Source organism: Dermochelys coriacea, chromosome 3 (assembly GCF_009764565.3).
Source record: "Dermochelys coriacea isolate rDerCor1 chromosome 3, rDerCor1.pri.v4, whole genome shotgun sequence".
Classification (NCBI taxonomy): domain Eukaryota; kingdom Metazoa; phylum Chordata; order Testudines; family Dermochelyidae; genus Dermochelys; species Dermochelys coriacea.
Genome location: NC_050070.1, coordinates 161,879,982 through 161,901,265, shown reverse-complemented (window position 1 = coordinate 161,901,265; position 21,284 = coordinate 161,879,982). Strand labels below are relative to the sequence as shown.

Here is a 21,284-nt window from a genome sequence, read left to right as displayed (position 1 = left end):
GCCTCTTTTTCCCGTTGTTACCTGTCAGAGTGGGTCGCAAGCTTATGTTCCCACTATGCCAAACCTGTGTGGAAACCGAGCAGCGGGAGACATGCACCCACACTGACGAGGAGAGGGCCATCCTGGGGACTTGGCGCATGGTGGAATTGAACGCGGCCATAGCAAAGGGGTACGTGGTGGCTAAAATCTATGAAATCTGTCATTTTAATGAAAAATATGATGAACTCTTTTCAGAGTACATAAAATTACACCTGTGCCAGAAACAAGAGGCTTCAGGGTATCCCAGCTGGTGCACAGACGAAGAAAAACAAAATAAGTATGTTAACGATTTCTACCAGAAAGGAGGTGTGCGTTTACGCCAAAATGAGATCGGGCTAAACCCTGCTAATCGCCAAATTGCTAAACTGTTTTTAAATTCTCTGTGGGGTAAACTCTGCCAAAGAACCAATCTATCCAATACCAGCATCGTGAGAGACCCTGACGAACTCTTTCAGTACCTGTTTTCCCCCAACTACGAGGTTTCATCCTGTGAGTTTATCAACAATGAAACAGCGTGCGTATCTTGTAAGCACCCAAAAGACCGTTATTCTGTCTCTGGCAATACCAATGTTTTCATAGCCTGTTTCACCACCGCTTATGCCCGCTTAGAACTATACAGCCTCCTATATGAGTTGCAAGAGCGGTGCCTGTACTATGACACTGACTCGGTGATATTTGTGAAAAGGGAGGGGGCCTGGAATCCCCCTCTGGGGGATTATTTAGGGGACCTCACGAGCGAGATCCCGCCAGATCAACACATCACAGAGTTTGTGTCGGCAGGCCCCAAAACATACGGGTATAAGCTGTCAGGAGTAAAGGCCTGTATGAAGGTCAAAGGTATTACCCTGAACGTAGCAAACTGTGAAAAGATCAACTCTGACAGTTTGAAAGATCTAGTCCTGGACTATTGCATGGGCCTGCAAGAAAACCCCTCAAAAAAAGATAGAGATGCAGCAGCCCTCTATTGTAAGAAACAAAAAATCAGTGGCAAAGAGAGACAAAAACCCTTAAAAAAAAAAAAAACAAACAAAACAAAACACAGAAAGTTGTTTACAACAAGAGGGTCCTAGGAGAAGGGTTTAAAACCCTGCCCTATGGTTTTTGAAAAATGGATACGAGGTGGAAACACCCCTATTCTGCAATTCTCATGGGGCCTAGCAACTGCAGGAAAAGTCACTTAATAAAAAAATGTATTGGATAATGCCAAACAAACATTGTCTGTTACGCCTGAGAATATTGTGTGGTGTTACAGTTGTTGGCAACCTCTGTATAAAGAACTGCTCTGTAAATATCCCTTTATCTATTTTGTGGAAGGGCTGCCTGATGCTTTTGACGATGACAGTTTGTTTCCTACCAATAAACTAAACATGATTATCATAGATGATCTTTTGAACTGTGCTTGTGAAAGCGATGAAATTGAGAAAGCCTTTACCAAGTACATGCATCACAGGAACCTGAGCATTATGTATATAGTTCAGAACATATTTTGCCAGGGAAAAAAGAGTCGCACTATTACCCTAAACACAAAGTACATGGTTCTGTTCAAAAACCCCAGGGATAGATTACAAATTGCTACACGCGCTCGGCAAACGTACCCCGGCAAAACTCAATTCTTTCTAGAAGCCTTTGAGGATGCTACCAAAAGGCCTTATGGCTACCTGGTGGTGGATTTAAATGCTTCCACACCAGAAGCTTATAGACTAAGAACTAGTCTTTTCCCTCTAGACTGGACGGCGGTTTATACTTTAAAAAGAACAACAGCCGGGTATAAAAAGAGATGAATTATTGGCAGGCCCCTTTTTAACAGCCAGGGCTGCTGACTGAAAACATGTCTAGCTGTGTGAAGAGAAACCTGGGCCTTTTAAAATTACTTAGCAAATCGTCCCCGCAGCAAAGGAGGGCTATACTGTGCTCGGCCTCTGATGATCTAGTAGCGGCCATCTCAGAAATAGTGCTCAATACTTTAAAAAGAAACGTACCTTTCACACAGAATCAAGTGCGTGTGCTGAAAAAGAAACACACGCTTATAAAAACTTTTATTACACAAAGGGTTTCACTTAAAAGAAAGAAGCACCTGGTGAAGCAGTCTGGGGGGTTTATCGGACCACTCTTAAGTTTTGCTATCCCTCTGATAACGGGTATTTTAACTAATCAATAATGGAGTATGCAGAAAAAATGTACCTAGTGCCCAGTTGCCAGTTGGAGCAATTAAGGGCTCCCCTTCCAGCAGAGGAAAATATCAGAACGACCGCAACACACTTACTTGATACTGAAATGAAGTCTGTTCTTCAATGAACTGACTTAGGTGAATATGAAAAAGCTAAACTTTATAGCACCATGCTTCAAAGATACCTAATGTACGTGAAGCAGAGCGATGTGGATAAAGGAAAAATAAGTCTGTTTCTACCAAAACAGGAACAGAGTGTGACTGCCAAACCCTCAGAAACACCAAAGACCTCAGACTCTGTTGCTCAAGAGGCGTTGGATAACGTGAATAAGCGTTATAAGAAAAATGTATTGGTATTGCTAAATAAGCTGGGCCAGGATAAAAATATCTCTTCATGGAACGACAAAGGGTCTTTTGTGTACAAAGGCTCTGTGGTTAATGCTCGACTTAGTCAGGGCCGTCACCCAGACGTGCTCTGTTCCTAGCAGACATGTACCTAAAGGATGGGATGTGTTTATGAATGCCATGGCGGAACTGAACATACCATCTTCCGTCATGGGCAACGCGGCCAACAGAGATCTTTTGGAACACCTCAAGGCCTCGACTGCCAACACCGGAGTGGATCAAGAAACCATGAACCCTTTTTTGCCAACTAAAAAACGAAAATTGACTAAAAGAGCCGAATGGCTCAGTGTGTGATCTTTTTCACATTCTAATTTTTTAAACTGGTAATGTTTTGCTTTAAATAAAACATTTCTGAATTGGTCATTGTGTTTTGTTTGGTTGTTTTTTTTTAAAAAAAAAAACCCCACTTAACATCAATTGTCTTTAAACCCCTCACCCGGGGTGCTTTATTGGGTAACATGACTATGAAAATTGTTGCAAGATACACGTCTGGGCTTGTTGAAACATGTTTTGAGCAAGGCTAGGCATGTCCAAGAATTTAAATTTATTTTTTACAAAATTCATCACCATCCGGTCGTTTTGCACTAAGTCATTAGAATACAATTTTAAAATCCGGTCAAAAGATAAATCCTTGCTACGATGGTGTAAGCAAAACACGCAGTGATAGCTGCAGGCGATGGAGCTGGGGGCTCATAATTGTCTGTTGTGAAAAACAAAGTCTGTGGCATTTTTGTTTAAAAATTTCATAATGCTTTTAGGAAACAACACACTGTTTGGGGGGTGCCCATATGAGTCAAAAAACTCTCCAAGGTTACGCTCCACCAGATACAAGGCAAGCAGTGTTCACCCAGTTGGTTGTGTGGATGTGTGTTGACCACCAAACCTAGGGGTCTCTGAGACAGCTTGCCGCCAGGGAGCCAGTCGCAGGGAAACACATCTAAGAAATCCTTTTTCGTGTAAGGGACCGTTGATAAGACACGTGAGAGCTGCACGGTGTCCATGTTCACATGTAGTCAAACAGAACATTTCTCCTCTGATTTATTTCTATGACATTGTCAAAAACCCCATACACGATCATACTGATGGTAACAGTTAAAGGCTTCCCAAAATGTATTTCTGCTCTCAGGTTCCCGGTTTTAATCAGGGAATAGTGATCGGCGCATTCCTGGTCGGGGGACAGGTCAAAGGCAAACAAGGTGTAACCCTGTGCAAACTCCTCACGGTTGATTAACAGAGAACGATCTTTCATGTGTTTACCCACCATCTGTACCAGATTCATGTATTCTCTCACACAGCGTCCTGCCTCGAAGTCTGGTTGCAGAGGCTTGGTTGGTATCTGTTCACCATCCACATACAAGGCCACAAAATTAATGTCGTAATGCTGAAAATGAAAAGGATTTTTAGTGTAACTCCCACTAAAGGCATCATTATCCACAAACCCTAGGACAAGCATTTTGGGTAACTGTCCCAAAAACAGGTTCTCCTGGTTACTGACCCTGCTGCCCACAGGGATGCTAAACACTTTCATTCCCACACGGTCCACAGGGTATTTAGCAATAGCGGTAAGCAGGGCCTCAGCGTGCCCCAGACGAATGCTCGGGGCCATCCGTACTTTCTTCACAAAAAGGGATGCTGATAGAATGCGTAGTTTAAAGCCTTCGATTCCACTGCCCATTAAACAGAAAGCATCTTTACTGCGCATCAGTTTAATTTTCATATCCACTCCGTTCAACAATTTTTTCTTGAAAAAAAACAGGTCGCTGTGTAACAGTAGAGCTCCTGGGTCATCTACACAGCGACCTGTTTTTTCAAGAAAAACTATTGTTGAACAGAGTGGATGTGAAAATTAAACTGACGCGCAGTAAAGATGCTTTCTGTTTAAGGGGCAGAGGAATCGAAGGCTTTAAACTACGCATTCTATCTATTTCTATGAAGAAAGTATGGGTGGCCCCGAGCATTCCCTGCTATATAAAAAAGGTCAATGGGGGCAGACTCCGTAATGGCCAATAGAGGTGGCACCTCGATGTAGATGCTTTTCTCAATGCTGGTCTGCGTAGGGGCTATTTGGAACAAGTCTAGTTCGGATTTGGTGCACTCTTCAGACCCACAGTGAACAAAAGCCATGTTGATTAAAATCTCTCTCTTTTATCAGGCAGAGAGCGTCTCCTCTTTCGCCCCAGCTTCCTCTTGGACTTTTGCTTATGGCCGACCCTGCGGGTCAAAGCCCTTCTTTTAAAGGGTTTCGGGGGACCTGTGTGTTGGGGGTATGACGCATTTCTCTTTCTCTTCTTCCTTCTTTTAATGTACATCAGCCCCGATCCTTCCTGTGAAGCTGTATTCCCCACCTTCTCCAGAACAGCGCGGGAGACATGACCTACCACATCTTTAGCTATGTTTTGAGCGGCAGTTTTTACATGGGGTTTAATAATCTCTAGCCCCCGCCTCAAAAGCGGTATGGCTTTTCGAAAGAGGCTACGGAATATTCCACCCACACCCTCCCCATACATCATGGGGGCCCCATGATATCCAGGAAGGGCATATCCCACCTGGGCTTTGTAATAGTTCCTGTAGATGTTGAGGTCGCCGTAATTTTTTAGGATCGCCATAATAGTGTTTTGCTTTTTAGAAAACTCGCTCTCTCCGGAGACGCAGGTGTAGTTTGATGATCACCTTGCCAAAGCGAAATGAGACATTTCTGTTCTGATCTGTCTTTATTTCAATGGTAACGGTGTTGATGTGGTGTTTACTGATAGGGATGTAATGAGGTTTATCGTAGGTGATGGTGACAAACTCATTGTTCCTTCCTTGGACGGGGACACAACGTAACAGGGGAACAGAAAAGTCCCCCACAAACTGGTGTTCTATGATATCAGTGTACAGATACAAGGAATTAAACCCCCCTGTAATGTCTGCTGAGAAAGGGAATTTTTGGATGCTGCGTTTGGGGCCCAATCCCAGAATGTTAGCTAGCTCCTCACTGGTAGAAAACATATAAGTAAAAGCGGCAGATTTAAGTCTAATTTTTCTATCCACAGGGTCGTAGTTCATGACCATCTCAGGCGGTCCGGGGTGACGAGCCACGGTACTGTTCATATGATCCAGTAATTCGGGTATGGACGAGTAATAACCTCGTCGTAGGATGAAACTCCATGCCATATCTCCAAAGGTGATTTCAAAAGGGGTGTCTTCATTGATAGTGTTCCAGCTGTGTGGGTATTGTATTTCCACTAACCCCACCTCCTAGGCACCCGGGAGATCCAAGTCTTAATTAGCCGTATTGTAAAGTTCGAGCTGGTATTTTGGGGAAAAACTGCAGAGCTGGCGTTGCTGGGCAAAGTAATGTAAAACCCGTCATTGCTCATTTTCTCTGTCTTTGTAGGAGGAATAACTTTTGTTTGTTTTTGTTGTTTGTTTGTTGATTGCGTCTAAATGTCACAGAGCTGAAAAGCTTTCACCCAGCTGTTAAACTTATCAGGCCACCCCAACCATTTCACCAGTAGTTGCTTTTTTCGCCCTTTTCCTTTCTCCGCTAGAACTTTTTCAATCCTTTAAATCCTGTCTCGTTTGGGGTTTACTTTTTGTAATTCTTCAGGGTAAAAAGATCCAGTAACTGTCTCACCCTCGTAATCTTTTAATCAGTATACAGGTCTCTGACTCCTGGTTAAGGCTTCATCCACTATAAATAACTCATCAGAAAATGTCTGTTCATAACCTTTTTCAAAAGCTCCTTTGGTTTTAGATATTCTCACATGGTCACCTTTTCTAAAAGGGGCAACAACCGGTTTTATTTTAAAACCATCTCCATAAACTGTTTTCCATATCTTCAGAGAATTTGAAGGGTTAACATCAGTGGGTCTAGTACGTATAGTTCTGTGAAAGCTCTGGTTGTAACTCTTTATAAAGTCAGGTAACACATCGATGTAGTGAAAGGTGTTATGGGCTGTAAAATATCTCCACATCCTAGTTTTTAAAGTTCTGTTAAATCGCTCCACAACCCCTGCTTTGACTTCATTATTAGTAACAAAATGGTGAATGCCATGCCACTTTAACAATCTGCTTAAGGTTTGTTTAAAAATTCTTTCCCCTGATCAGTTTGTAATTTTTGAGGCACACACCCTTCGCTAAAAATAGCTTTAAAGGCCTTGGATACCTCACCACTTGTCTTGTCTCGTAGGCCTAAGGCCCAGGCATATTTGGATAGAATGTCTACCACTGTTAAGATGTACTTAAAATTGCTGTTGTGTTTGGAGAACCGGTGAATGTCCACCAAATCTGCCTACCATTGCGCACCCACATCTGAAACAATGGTCTTGTTTGTTTTAAAACGTATTCGAGCCAGTTTGTGTAAAATGTAAGCATCCTGGTCTGAAAGCCAAGCTGTTACCCGTCTTCTATTTAAAGTTTTATTATGCTTTTTGGCCTCTTGAAAAAGAGGGTTCACCCCGCCAAAGCTCCCAACTTCCCCAGGGGTGTAATATATTTTCTTTAACAGAGCCATCTCTGGAGACATGACAGTTACTGGCACCATCTTTTACTAACGCAAGTATGGGTGGGGGACAACATTCATATTAACATATTTAAATAAGTTTTATTAATCGCCTGGTTTAACACAGCCTTTTACAACCGCCTGTAAAAATGGACGCCATGACTCCTAACATGAGGGAGTCTGTGCTTGTTCATTCTTCCATTTTGTCCTTTTCCTCTTGAGATCTGTGTCTCAGACATGTGCAAAAACAGCTGATGCATGATACATTTATTCCCACAGGGTTACTGGTGTGTAAGTTCTCAAAGGCCTCTAGAAAGGCATCATCGAGCTGTCGAGAGATTTTTTTCAGAAAAGAAACAGTGTAAGCACCCCCCTGCTTGGTTTTTGATTTACACAATGCCTGGTTCCTAACCCCATTACATACCCCCACCCCCTCCTGACCGTCACTTCTTAAACATTCATTTACCTGAGCGTTGTCTTTTCCGTTTACCTTGTCCGCCAGTAACTCCCCCAAGCTGCAATCGCCTTTCACCTCTAGGGGGGTGGACAACAATAGGCCATCACGCTCATTGGGGTGCCTCACAAGCATCTGAGTTTCGGGGTCAGTTTCTGCCGTATCCACCAACGGTTGGGTCAAAGGGTTCTCTTCGGAACTCTCACTGATGTAGCGCTTTCTCCACACAAGTCCAAAGGTGCTCGGGGCTAAAACAAAGTCTGAAGTTCTCATGAGGCTGGTGAAGGAGTCCATGTTTCCACGATTTCTAAAACACACGCTCTTGGTAAAAGATGGCCTCTTCTGCCCGATGCTGGGATTTATGGGGTGATGGTGCTGCGCTCTGATTAGCAGAAGGGTCACGTGTCCCTCTTCTGGGCAGTTCACCCCATCCCAGAACCTGCCCTATTTTGGTCAAATCTGCTCTCGGGGGGCCTGATTGGTAGAGGTTGGTGGGAGGAGTTGTTAGAGGGGTCACACGAATCATTTCCGGGCGGGTCACACCAGCCCCGGAACTCGCCCTGATTGGTCAAATCTCCTCTTGGGGCAGTCCTAGAGGGGTGAAACCCCTCCTGATTGCTAGAGGGAAGTGGGATGAGTTGTTAGAGGGGTCACATGACACACCATGCTTCCGGTCATGTGACAGCCTTGACCCCGGAAGTAATACCCCATGGGGCGGGCCTTCTGGTGAAGGGGCAGGGGTCAAGGGGTGGGGCTGAAGGGCTGAAGGGGGTGGTGTTAGGGTTTGATTGACAGTAGACCCTTATACTACTCATTATTGAAGAGATTGACTTCTTGGAATGGGTTTCACCTATAGTAGTAATGCAGAAGAAGGGTGGAAGTATTCGCCTTTGTGTGGACTTAAGGGAGCCAAATAAAGCTCTTGTGATTGACAGCCATCCTCTTCCTCACACAGAAGAAGTATTTGCAGAACTCCGTGGAGCAAAGATGTTTTCTACTCTTGACTGCATACTACCAGGTTATGTTGCATGAAGATAGCAGAGACCTCACAGCATTTATTACACATGAGGGACTATTTTGTTTTAAACGTGTTCCATACGGTCTCGCATCTGCCCCAAGTGCATTCCAAAATATGATGTCATTGATTCTGAAGAATCAACATGGAGTTCAGTGCTATCTGGATGATATTATCGTGTTTGGAAATACTTCTGAGGAGCATGACAATAATTTGAAGTCTGTACTAAACTTCATCAGCAAAGCAGACCTCTAGCCCAATAGGTCCAAATGCAAATTTAGACAAATTGAACTCTCCTTTCTGGGGCATACAATTTCACAGGCTGGACTAAAACCGGATCCAGATCATATCCTGGCAATTTCAAATGCTCCTCTTCCAACAGATTTGCAAACCGTATGTTCCTTCTTGGGTCTTACCTCCTGGTATGCAAAATTCATTCCCGATTATGCTTCTGTCATTGAACCATTACAAGAATTACTACGGAGAAGTTCAACCTTAGTGTGGACAACGGATGCACAAGCTAGTTTCGAAACAGTGAAAGACTTGATTGTACATAGTCCAGTACTTGCACTATTCACTCCTGCATTGCCCACTACTGATGCTTTTGATTATGGACTTGGGGCTGTCCTCACACAACTTCATGAGGACAACACAGAGGACAGAGACAACAGAGAGGACTGTTGCATTTGCTTCAAGAACACTAAGTAATGATGAGAGGAAATATTCTACAGTCGAAAAAGAAGCACTTGCTTGTGTCTGGGCTACTGAAAAATGGAGAATTTACCTGTGGGGCCGCATGTTCAAGTTGCGCCCAGACCACAGCCCTTTGACAATGTTGCTCACCACAAAAGGACTGGGAAGAGCAGAATATCGTATTGCTAGATGGTCTGCAAGACTGCTCTCTTTCAATTATGAACTGGAATATAAGCCTGGAAACCAAAATGTGGTAGCTGATTGCCTTTCTTGCCTGCCTTTGCCTTCACCAGCTGGTCAACCAGAGGATGAGGTTGTAGTAGTTGCGCTTATTACAAGCACTCTTACTGCAGTTACAAAAGAACAATTTCAAGCTGCTTGTTCAGCGTGTCCAATTCAACAAAAACTATGGGAATTTCTGACAAAGAGATGGCCCAGTAACCCTATAAACCTTGACCCAGTTTTGCTGCCTTATTTTAGAGTTCGGGAAGAACTTCCTTTGCTTGATGGCTGTGTGCTATGAGGTACACACCAGCTACTTGTGCCAGAAGAATCACAGTCAAAACTCATACACCTGGCACACGATACTCATCAAGGAATTGTCAGAACCAAACAACAACTATGGGATCTGTATTGGTGACCAGGGATGGACTCTCAAACTGAAGTACTCATTAAATCCTGTGTCACTTGCCAAATGCATGATAAGACAGCAGTGACATGTACCCCTCCATTACAGCCTGTTCCTCTTCCTGAATCTGCATGGGAAAAAGTGGTGATTGACATTGTAGGACCTTTTGATTCTGCTCCAAGTGACTGCCGTTATGCCACTACTTTAATAGACTATTTCAGTAAATGGCCCTGTCATAAATATAAAGGAAAGGGTAAACACCTTTAAAATCCCTCCTGGCCAGAGGAAAAACCCTTTCACCTGTAAAGGGTTAAGAAACTAGGATAACCTCGCTGACACCTGACCAAAATGACCAATGAGGAGACAAGATACTTTCAAAGCTGGAGGGGGGGAGAAACAAAGGTTCTCTCTGTCTGTGTGATGCTTTTGCCGGGAACAGAAAAGGAATGGAGTCTTAGAACTTAGTAAGTAATCTAGCTAGATATGAGTTAGATTCTGTTTTGTTTAAATGGCTGATAAAATAAGCTGTGCTGAATGGAATGTATATTCCTGTTTTGTGTCTTTTTGTAACTTAAGGTTTTGCCTAGAGGGATTCTCTATGTTTTGAATCTGGTTACCCTGTAAGGTATTTACCATCCTGCTTTTACAGAGGTGATTCTTTTACTTTTTCTTCAATTAAAATTCTTCTTTTAAAAACTTGATTGCTTTTTCATTGTTCTTAAGATCCAAGGGTTTGGGTTTGTGCTCACCGATGCAAATTGGTGACGATTTTTATCAAGCCTTCCCCAGGAAAGGGGGTGTAGGGTTTGGGAGGATTTTGGGGGGAAAGACGTTTCCAAGCGGGCTCTTTCCCTGTTATGTATTTGTTAGACGCTTGGTGGTGGCAGCAATAAAGTCCAAGGGCAAAAGGTAAAATAGTTTGTACCTTGGGGAAGTTTTAACCTAAGCTGGTAAAAATAAGCTTAGGGGGTTTTCATGCAGGTCCCCACATCTGTACCCTAGAGTTCAGAGTGGGGAAGGAACCTTGACAGGCCCGAGGTAGGGTTTTCATCGCAAATCTCTTCTGCTACAGTAATTAAGTTCCTCTCTTTAGTTTTTAGCAGGGAAGGTAACCCCAAAGAACTGGTTTCAGATAATGGTAATCAATTTACTTCCCTGGAGTTTGAAACTTTTCTAGCAGAGAGGAACATTTTACACAGAAGGTCATCTCTATATTACCCTCAAGCCAATGGGGAAATTGAACGGTTTAACAGAAGTTTGAAAGAAAGTTTGAAAACGGCTAAACTGGAAGGGCAATTATGGATAACCTTTACTACTGATTTCTGGCAAGCATACCAGGTTATATGACATGCCACAATGCAAAGATCACTTGCAGAGTTACTGCATGGGAAACAGATGACTACTAAACTGAACATTGCTGGATTGTTAAAGGCAAGACCTGATGCCCCAACCAAGGATGATGTGAGAAATACAGTTGAACGGAACCAAGCAAAGTATAAGTCTTTCACAGACAAGCGGCGGGGTGCTAAGGAACCAAAGTTTGAGTGTTGTTCCTTCATTACAATACGAAAACCTGGAATTTTACGCAAAGAGGACCATAAATTCACAGCTCCTCTTAAAATCATAGAGAAGAAGGGACCTTACACCTATCAACTTTCTGATGGGTGGGTATGGAATGCTTCTTATCTTGCACCTGCCTATGCACCAAGAGGAGATTATGCCAACACCCAGTCTTCATTGGATGACTTCACCATAGTATCAACACAACAAGACATGGCACTGGAACCGGGGCTTGAGAGATGGCCTGTCAGACCCAGATGACCACCTGTCTGGACTAGAGACTATGTTATGTAGTATCTACAGTGTTTTCTGTGTAATATTTCTGCCAATAGTATAGTTTCTTGTTTCATATTTGTTCCTGTGGTTAGAACAACAATGTTTATTTTAATTGGGAGAGTTTCTTAAGAGAGGAGGGAATGTGGTGTTTAGATGCTGCTTGTAATTGTTAGAACTGGAGCACTGGCTGTTGGGAGTCTGAAAGGACAGGAAACAGGAAGGAGTGGGGGGAAAGTTGAGGAGGTGGAGTGAGAGCTACTGAGGGTGCAGCAGCAGCTTGGTAAAGAGGTTTCCACTTTAAAAATAAAGTCCTGTTGAAGTTTGTTAGTACCTTGCCTGGTTGCTACAACAACTCAGGACAGCAGAAAAGCTGGGAATAGGCATAAAACAGTTGGTCCTGGCTCCCTGATTCTCAGGCTGGTCCCAGACTGGTGGATGCTCTAAACCAGGGTTTCTCAACCGTTGGGTCAGGATCCAAAATTGGGTCACCAGAATGTTTCAAACAGTTCCATGACAGCTCCTGTGGCTCCTGTCCCACGGGGCCGGCTGGGCTTGCCGCCCTGCTACAGACACTGCAACCACTGCAAACTTTGGGGTCCTAGCGCCACTCAGGTTTGGCCCAGCCATCATGATGGAAGTCCAAGTAGACCAAATTTGAGTGAGTGGCACTGAAACCCCATGAGCCAGGTCACAACTCCACTCACACAAATTTAGTCCAGTCAGGGGGGCAAGACCAAATCTGAGCAGCGCTGTAGCCCCGGAAGTTCAACGCCCAGAGTGGAGAGCCAACCCCAGTCAGCCCTACAGCACAGGAGCTGCCACTGTGGGGTGAGTGCAGGGCAGGACCCAACCCCTCCATGGGGGGCAGAACCTGCCTGAAACCATCCCAGACTACTCCCAGACTATTTACTGGGTCGTGACATGCCATAAACATTTGGGTCCTGAGCCCAGAAAAGGTTGAGAACCACTGCTCTAAGCCATAGTGGCTGTTTACAGCTGCCGATGAGCTATCCACCATTTGAACATAGTCCAAGTGTTCCAACCACAAACCAGCCCCTTCCCATCACTGGCATGTCCCCTCTACTGGATGAAGGAGCTGGTTCTTCTGGTTAGTCCAGCTGAGGATTCTGCCACAGTGGAGAAATTTCTCAGCAAACCAGTTTACGGCCCCTTTGTGTTGCTAGCGTCTCTCAAAGGAGCAGTGAAGTCGGAAAGAATTTGGCCTTTTTAAAAAGGACTAATAGTATCAATGTGATTCATTTGAAGCACTTTAAGGCAACTAATTGATCCCCACAACACTGCTGTGCAGACAAGTATTACCCTCATTTTACCTCTGCCCAAAGCCGCAGAACCAGAATTAGTGCTCAGTTGCTCCAGGCTCACAAGCCCAAACTAATTCTGTGTTGACTCTCAATATTCCTTGAAAACCCTCACATGAGAAGAATTTTAATTGCTCTGATTAGAATAGGAATTGCCACAAGAAAGAGCCTGTATTTTTAAATATGTTTTCTTATCTAGTCATTGAGCAACCAAGAAGATTAGTAGTTATTCTAATCCATGTCTCCAACAAAGCAGCATTTAGAACAGAGATGAGGGATCGCTAGGTACTCTCACAAGTTAATTAGAAATGCAGCCAAGACCTAAACTCTGACCTGAAAGGATCTGAAAGGTAACAGGAAAGAACTTGGGCAGTTACAGGCTGGCTAGAGACAGCCCTTATTTACAAAAGGGAGGTCAGGGTTGACAAAACTGATTAAAATCTTTGAGGAAATGGCAGTGAAGAGTAGATTTTGAGTAATGTATAGAATGTACCCAAGAGCTTCAAGTAGAGTATTGTCGTCAAGGTTACAGTTTGCAAAAAGTTAAGAAGCCCTAGTATAATGGTGAAATGAGTTGACTAAAAAAAAAAAAAACCCTAACCAACTTGGCTTGGTAACAGAAGCCAGAGAACATTGGCTAAGGCTTTGTCTTCACTGCTAACAAAGTGATGTTTTACAGCAAGATAACCAACATGCAACAGCTAATTTGGGGTAAAAGTCTAAATGGAGACAAGGCACCTGCCTGACCCATGGCTGACTTTGCCTAGTTTACCTCAATAAAATGAAAGTGCCCCATCTCCTCTATGTTTTTACAGTGGGATAGCTAATGTGCATTAGCTACCACAAGGTAAAAAACACACCTGGTTTGTCAGGGAAGACCAGCATTGAATGGCTACAGATCAGATAGGAGGTAAGTGACACGTTAGGACCAACAAAAAGAAAAGGAGCACCTTAGAGACTGACAAATTTATTAGAGCATAAGCTTTCGTGAGCTACAGCTCACTTCATCGGATGCATTTGGTGGAAAATACAGAGGGGAGATTGATATACACACACAGAGAACATGAAACAATGGGTTTATCATACACACTGTAAGGAGAGTGATCACTTAAGATAAGCCATCACCAGCAGCAGGGGGTGGGAAAGGAGGAAAACCTTTCATGGTGACAAGCAAGGTAGGCTATTTCCAGCAGTTAACAAGAATATCTGAGGAACAGTGGGGGGTGGGGTGGGGGGGAGAAATAACATGGGGAAATAGTTTTACTTTGTGTAATGACTCCTCCACTCCCAGTCTCCATTCAAGCCCAAGTTAATTGCATCCAGTTTGCAAATCAATTCCAATTCAGCAGTCCCTCGCCGGAGCCTGCCCTTGAAGCTTTTTTGTTGAAGGATAGCCACTCTTAGGTCTGTAACCAGAGAGACCGAAGCGTTCTCCAACCGGTTCTCGAATGTTATAATTCTTGACGTCTAACCCGCGTCCATTCACTCTTTTATGTAGAGATTGTCCAGTCTGACCAATGCACATGGCAGAGGGGCACCGCCGGCACACGATGGCATACATCATATTGGCAGATGTGCAGGTGAACGAGCCTCTGATAGTGTGGCTGATGTGATTAGGCCCTATGATGGTGTCCCCTGAATAGACATGTGGACAGAGTTGGCAACAGGCTTTGTTGCAAGGATAGGCTCCTGGGTCAGTGGTTCCGTTGTGTGGTGTGTGGTTGCTGGTGAGTATTTGCTCCAGATAGGGGGGCCATCCGCAAGCAAGGACTGGCCTGTCTCCCAAGATCTGTGAGAGCCATGGGCCGTCCCTCAGGATAGGTTGTAGATCCCCGATGATGCGCTGGAGAGGTTTTAGCTGGGGGCCGAAGGTGATGGCCAGTGGCGCTCTGCCACTTTCCCCGTTGGGCCTGTCTGTTAGTCTCTAAGGTGCCACAAGTACTCCTTTTCTTTTTGCGAATACAGACTAACACGGCTGCTACTCTGAAACCTGTTAGGACCAACACTCACTCTTTTGTGCTTATCTTGCTCATGCTATACATCAAGGAACTGGCAAAAGGAATAGGTAGGCTGGTGCCTAGAACTAAGAGTGACATCTGATACCCAAGGGGGAAGGTATCTACTTCTACAGGTAAAGAGGAAAAATAGGGTTGAGGAGGCTCATGCAACTCAATGCAAACCAGTTAGGAGAGGACTTGACAAACAGCAAAAGAGAGATATTCAAGGTGATAAAAGATTGCAACATCCTGATGAGAAAAAAGGCCAGACACTGATAGAGAAGAGGTGCTTAAACTCCATCTTCTCAATGTCTGGGAGGAGTTAAGAGTGCAAAGAGAACAGAGGTTTGTGTCACTCCCAGAAAAAGAGCACAAGGAGCTGACAGGATGACCCCTGTAGCATGGTGCACAGTTGTGAGGCTAAGAAATGCTGAGAGAGTACAGAAAAGGGTAAAAAAACCCACCACCCTAAATTTCGCTCTCACATACTTGCAGAGAAAAACTTGAAATGAGAGGTTACTTACTGTAAACTGAAGGTTCTTCAAGATGTGTGGTCCCTATCTGTATTCCACACGTGGGTACACATGTGCATCACGCACCCAAGTGCGGAAATTCTTCAAAGCAGTGAGTGTCTGGTCTTCCTTGACAAAACTATGTGTGTTTTTATCTTGTGGTAGCTTCGTTTGTATGAAGTGCTGCCTGATAGAGCTGATGGAAGAGAAGATGCAAGGTCTAGAGATGCAGGTGGAAATTCTGGTTGAGTTTCAAAGGGGATTTGAACAGATGATGGAGGGAAGGCAAGAGGAGACTGAAGGGAAAAATCAAGACTTGCAGATCCAAGCTGGACTGAAGAACTCTATGGGGAAACAGACTGCTGAGTGAGAAAAGTGGCAAATGGAAGCACATGACTATAAGAACCAGGTAGAGGAAAAGACCAGCTACAGAAGGAGAAACAGAGCTCAGGAACAGATTTACAGAGTTGGAAAAAGAAGAAGGGGCATAGGAGGCCATAACAGAAGGTGGAAGGACAGGGAAGAAGACAAGAATGCCTAGGCTTATAAGAAGAGTGGAAGCGTCAAAGATGGGAAAAGTTCAGAGCCCCAGGAGGATGCAGGTGGACTTGCAGAGATTGCAAATAAGAACAAAAGACAAGAGGACTTGCAGTCAGAAAGAACAGGAGGAACCCTGGAGAATTACACCAGGAAGAGGCAGGTCTACATGATTGGTGAATTCCTTCTAAGAAGAACAAACAGGCTGTCACCAGAGCTGATCTGGAGAACAGAAGGGTCTTCTGTCTGACAGGAGCTAAGATAGGTGATGTGGACCTGAGGCTGAAGAAGATCCTAATGGGAGCAGGAAAGAATCCATTGATTGTCCTTTATGTGGGAACAAATGACACAGCTAGATTCTTGCTGAAATGCATCATGGGAAACTATGCCAGACTGGGGAAAATGCTTAAGGAAATGGAGGCTCAGGTGATCTTTAGTGGGATTCTGCCTGTCCCTAGAGGAGGAGAATGAAGGCAACAAGCTTATGATGATCAATAGATGGCTCAGGCAGTGGTGCTATAAGGAGGGCTTTGGGATGTTTGATCACTGGGAAGTCTTCACAGATAGAGGACTGTTCTCATGAGATGGATTCCACCTGAGGAGGGAGGGAAATAGACTTCTGGGATGGAGGCTGGCACAACTGATTAACAGAGTTTTAAACTAGGAACTCGTGGGAGATGGTTGGGAGATGCTCCTATAGTCTCCACAGTATTGAAATCATATTTTGCTAATAAGGCTTGGTAATTAGCTATACTAAATTCCAGACTTATAGAGAAGATCTTCCTACGTAGGAGGTCTAGTCTCTTTGGGCCCTACTCTGCCAGAATGGATTTCTGTGATCTAGTTCTTTCCATGTCTACCTGTATCAACAGCAAGTTAGGGGTAGTATGGAAAAATATAAAGTCAGCTCCATTGGCAGGAACAAAGTAGCATCTTTTTGGCATAGGAGCACAAGATGCAGGTATGCGCCAAACTACTCTGGCCAGATCTAATATAGCCTCATTAATTGGAAGAGCTATTCTTGTCGGGCCTTGTGGTTGTAAAATGTCCAAGAGCCAGTGTTAAGATTCCTGGACCAATTCCAATGGGATCTGTAGATCATTAGCGACCCTTTGCAACAGCTCCTGGTATTGCCGATGGTTATCCAGCAGAGAAGACAACAAAGGAGTGACAGCATCGTCCAGGGATGATAAGGAAGTCCCCGTCAGAACTGTTGGTATTGTTGGAACCAGTTCCAGCTCTTCCTCCTCATATACCAACGGAGCCAGCTGCCGAGAGGGGGAGGAGCAGTATGACACCTGAGAGGGGTCTGGGTATCTGCCATAAGGTCCCCAGGGCCCCAATAAGGCCAGAAGGAGGGGTCCATTTAGGGTGATCAGATGTCCCGATTCTATAGAGACAGTCCTGATATTTGGGGCTTTTTCTTATATAGGCTCCTATTACCTCCCACTCCCGCCCGATTTTTCACACTTGCTGTCTGGTCACTCTAGGTCCATCAGCCTTGGTGGTCCCAATCTGTAACAGATCTCTCTGGGGGTTCATATCCAGAGTACTGGTAGGTAGCCTCTTGAGTGCCTGTCAGAACTCCTGTGCTTTCTCTGAGATACTCATGCCTCCATCTCCTCTAGCTCTTCCGATTCCAATTTCACTAGTAATGGTGGCACTGTTGGTACCGCGGTGCTCCTGCCCGGGGGATGTAACTGCTCCCAAGACATCAGTAACAATTTCTCCTCCAGGCTTAAGGATGTCTCTCAGGAGGGCAAGGCCCAAGAAGAGCGAAGACTGTGGATAATGGACAAATATATCCTTAGGGGTTATGAAGGTCTCTGTAGGGCCAAGAGTCCAGTGAATTCCAGCTGGGATGCCTGAAAAACCTGGCTCATCTGTTGCTATTGTTCAGTCTTTGGATAAATGGCTCTGCACTGATGATGGGTCTGGACTTGCATTCACTGATGGACTGGCAAGTATCTGTCTTTTCGCTTTGGTCCAACTGTAACTACCTGAACTATCTCAATCCTGGTTTTTTTCATGCCTCCAACCTTGGGGGGTCTTTGGTGTAGCATGTTCTGTGGGTTCCATCTGTGACATCTCACCTGACCTGGACCGGCTCAGGGAGGAAATGCATTTCTTATGAACAGTCTTCTGCGGGGATCTATCCTTGTACCCATGAAAGTTCCCCTTACTCTCATGGGAAGCCCTGTAGGAGGAGTCTTTGGGCTTTGGTGGTAACGGCCCTGCTCCAAGGCCCGTGCTTGGAGGGCCACTGTTAGTCAGTTGAGGCCGCTATACGGGGGTGTCTCACAGGGTTGGAGTGAGGCCTTATAGCCTCCTCCATCGGAAACTTCCTAAGACAGAGCTCTCATGCCTCACTGGGTGGAAAAGATCAGCAGATATGGCATTTTGCAGATATACGTGTTTCACCCAGGCAGTACAGGCACCGTTGATGCCCGTCACTGATGGAGAAGGAGCAAGAGCAGGAGACAATTCTTGAATCCTGGGACTCTGGGCATAGTCCTGGGACTGGGAAGGATTGTCCCGCAAATAAGGGGTACGGGGGACTTATCCTATGTTAACTATAAATTTATGCTAACTAAACCTACTAAACTAGATATAAAGCTATTTACAAAGAGTTGAGTTTACAGGTTATGCACAGAAGGACACAATTCCGACTCAAGCCATGCAGCAGAAAGAAGGAACTGGAGAGGCATTGACCTGCACTGCTTTGTATATCCTCGGTCAAGAGCACGAGTGAAACTACTGCACATGTGTGGGTCAATGGATACTGCTCTGAAGAATTTCCAGACTCGGGCGCATGATGCACATGCATAGCCATGTATGGGATACACACAGGGACCAGCACTCAAAGATCTGGGACATCCTCCCACCCAAAGGTTCCAACTCTAGAATTCAAATAAAAAGACCCAAAAGGTATTTTTTTTAAAAATTGATTATTTTTAAGCCAATCACAGTTTATAAATCTTAACTACAGAGACAGATAAACATGTAACTCTACTCACTCTATGCAAAAAGGAAGTCAACTCACATGGTATAAAAAGATTTTTGTGGCACTGCAAGAAATTCAACTAGCCAATATAAGGAAGATGCCAAACAAAAGAAATGAAGGAGCGCAATAGGCTTGGGGAGTAGCCAATTTTCTATAGATTCCGAAGTCTTGCACCAAATTACAAACAGAGCCATTAGATTCCAGCCAGTTCACAGAAAACCCTGGCCAAACCTTAAGCCTTTTCAAAACTGCTGCCCCCGACCAAGATGAGACATTTTAGGGAAATGTTCTGACTCTGGGGAGGTGGTGGTGGCTCCCCAGTACTCACTCCAGTAGCTGGAAGCTATCTGGCTGGGCTAGCTGGAGCACATTGCACTCTTCTCCTGCCATAACACAGGGCATGCCCAGAGGACTCACATGTATGTTTCTGCTTTAACCTGAGTTAATTGAGAACCAGCACTACCCCTGCAAAGCCATTCTAACTGAGCCTATCCTCAAAACCAACTAATTCTCTTTCAGAGCAATATTTCCTGAACACTTACTGATGTTGACATAAGTTCCTTTTTATAGGCTATGCCTTCATCCACTGGAGACAGACTGTTATTGTTTATCATCCACTTATGACAACTTGAGCCTGTCCCTCATGCAGTTGCTCTCTAAAGCAGTGGTTCTCAAACTTTTATATTGGTGACCCCATTCACATAACAAGCCTTTGTGTGCAACCCCCCTTTTAAATTAAAAACACTTCTTTATATACTTAACACCATTATAAATGCTGAAGGCAAAGTGGGGTTTGAGGTGGAGGCTGACAGCCTGCGACCTCCCACATAATAATCTCGTGACCCCCTGAGGGGTCCCGACCCCCTGTTTGAAAACCCCTGCTCTAAAGCAAAGAGCTGGCACCAGATAACCTCCCTAGCTCTTTTCTCAGCCCTTGAATAAGACTGCATACAGAAAACTCAGTTTCAACAGTTTCTGCCCCAGAGATAGCCAAGGTACCCTGAAGATGACTTTGCATCAGTAAATCTTTTTAACACCAAATCCTCCACTTACACCTCAGCAATGATGACTTGGAAAATGGCTGTCTATAAAAATACGATTATTATAGTTTCTTCATCAAATAAAAATGTGCAGTTGGAGTCTGTAATTAATATATAACTGAAAATTAAACTCCTAGAATTAAAGGTATGCATTCCCCTGAATTATCTCCCCAGCGAATTGATAGACAAGCTTCTCAGGATTATCTGCATGTTTCATTCCCTATTCATTATACTTTCTAACTTCCACTAAACATCATAATCAATTTACTAAAACAATGAGGCTTTTGTCTAGATTTGAAATCTTCCCAATCCCAATTATCCACAGAATTTATAGTATCAGTTGTTTATGGACATATAATTTACTTGCTTTTACTATAACAGGCAGGTGCTGTAGATGATAGTTGAATAACCAGGATGAAAGGCAGCTTTGCATATGAAAAGGAGCCAATAGTGAAGAACAGTCAATTAGATATCATCTTTAATCCAATTAAAGGTTAATCAATGGCTGAAAGATTTTAGTTTGGACTCCTCTCTGTAACGCTCATACCTGAGCTGGTTCCAAACCAGATTCCATCTTACATGAAGCCCCAGCATTCCCAGGAGTAGGGGCAGAGAGGAGGAAGGTTCACCTAACTGTTCCCAGTCTGTAAATAAAGAAAAAGTAAATTAAGAGTGGAATTTTTGAAAGCATGAAGTGATAGGTTAACTACTCCCATTAAAATTAATGGGAGATTTATCATTGGTGTCAGTGGAAGCAGGATTTGACCAATGCTGAGTGCTTTTAAGAATGCTTCCTGCAGTGTTTATAATGTGAATAATGGTTTGCCATGCCTTTCTTAGCTAAACCATATATTCTAATTGGCTTTATTTAATTGGCCAACTAGATTAAAAACGGGATAAACAAACAAAAATTTAAAAAGGTAGTATGGTAGAATAAGAGCAGGACTAAGACATAGGAATGCCTGGGTTTGATTTCTAGGACTGGCACTCTGGGTTTGGGTTTGCTCCTCTGTAAAAGGTGGATAATAATATTTACATTGGTGGTGGAAGGAGTGATTACGTTTTTCAAAGCAATGTACGAGCATTATTTAGTAAAGAGCTAGCAGAGTGCCCAAAATTCTTCCATGCCCAGATGCCAGGGTGGATAAAAAT

The 21,284-nt window shown here is 44.0% G+C and overlaps 1 protein-coding gene across 3 annotated transcripts in view; it reads right to left on the bottom strand.

Moving 5' to 3' along the window:
- Positions 1-21,284, bottom strand: part of TLR5 (toll like receptor 5) — a 53,338-nt gene that overhangs the window by 26,062 nt on the left and 5,992 nt on the right. For all 3 annotated transcript variants that reach the window (XM_038395822.1, XM_043511716.1, XM_038395824.2), the window contains exon 2: positions 20,680-20,776. In XM_038395822.1, the coding sequence (XP_038251750.1) occupies positions 20,680-20,726 (47 nt within the window). In that variant the 5' untranslated portion in view covers positions 20,727-20,776. The remainder of the gene's footprint in view (positions 1-20,679; positions 20,777-21,284) is intronic.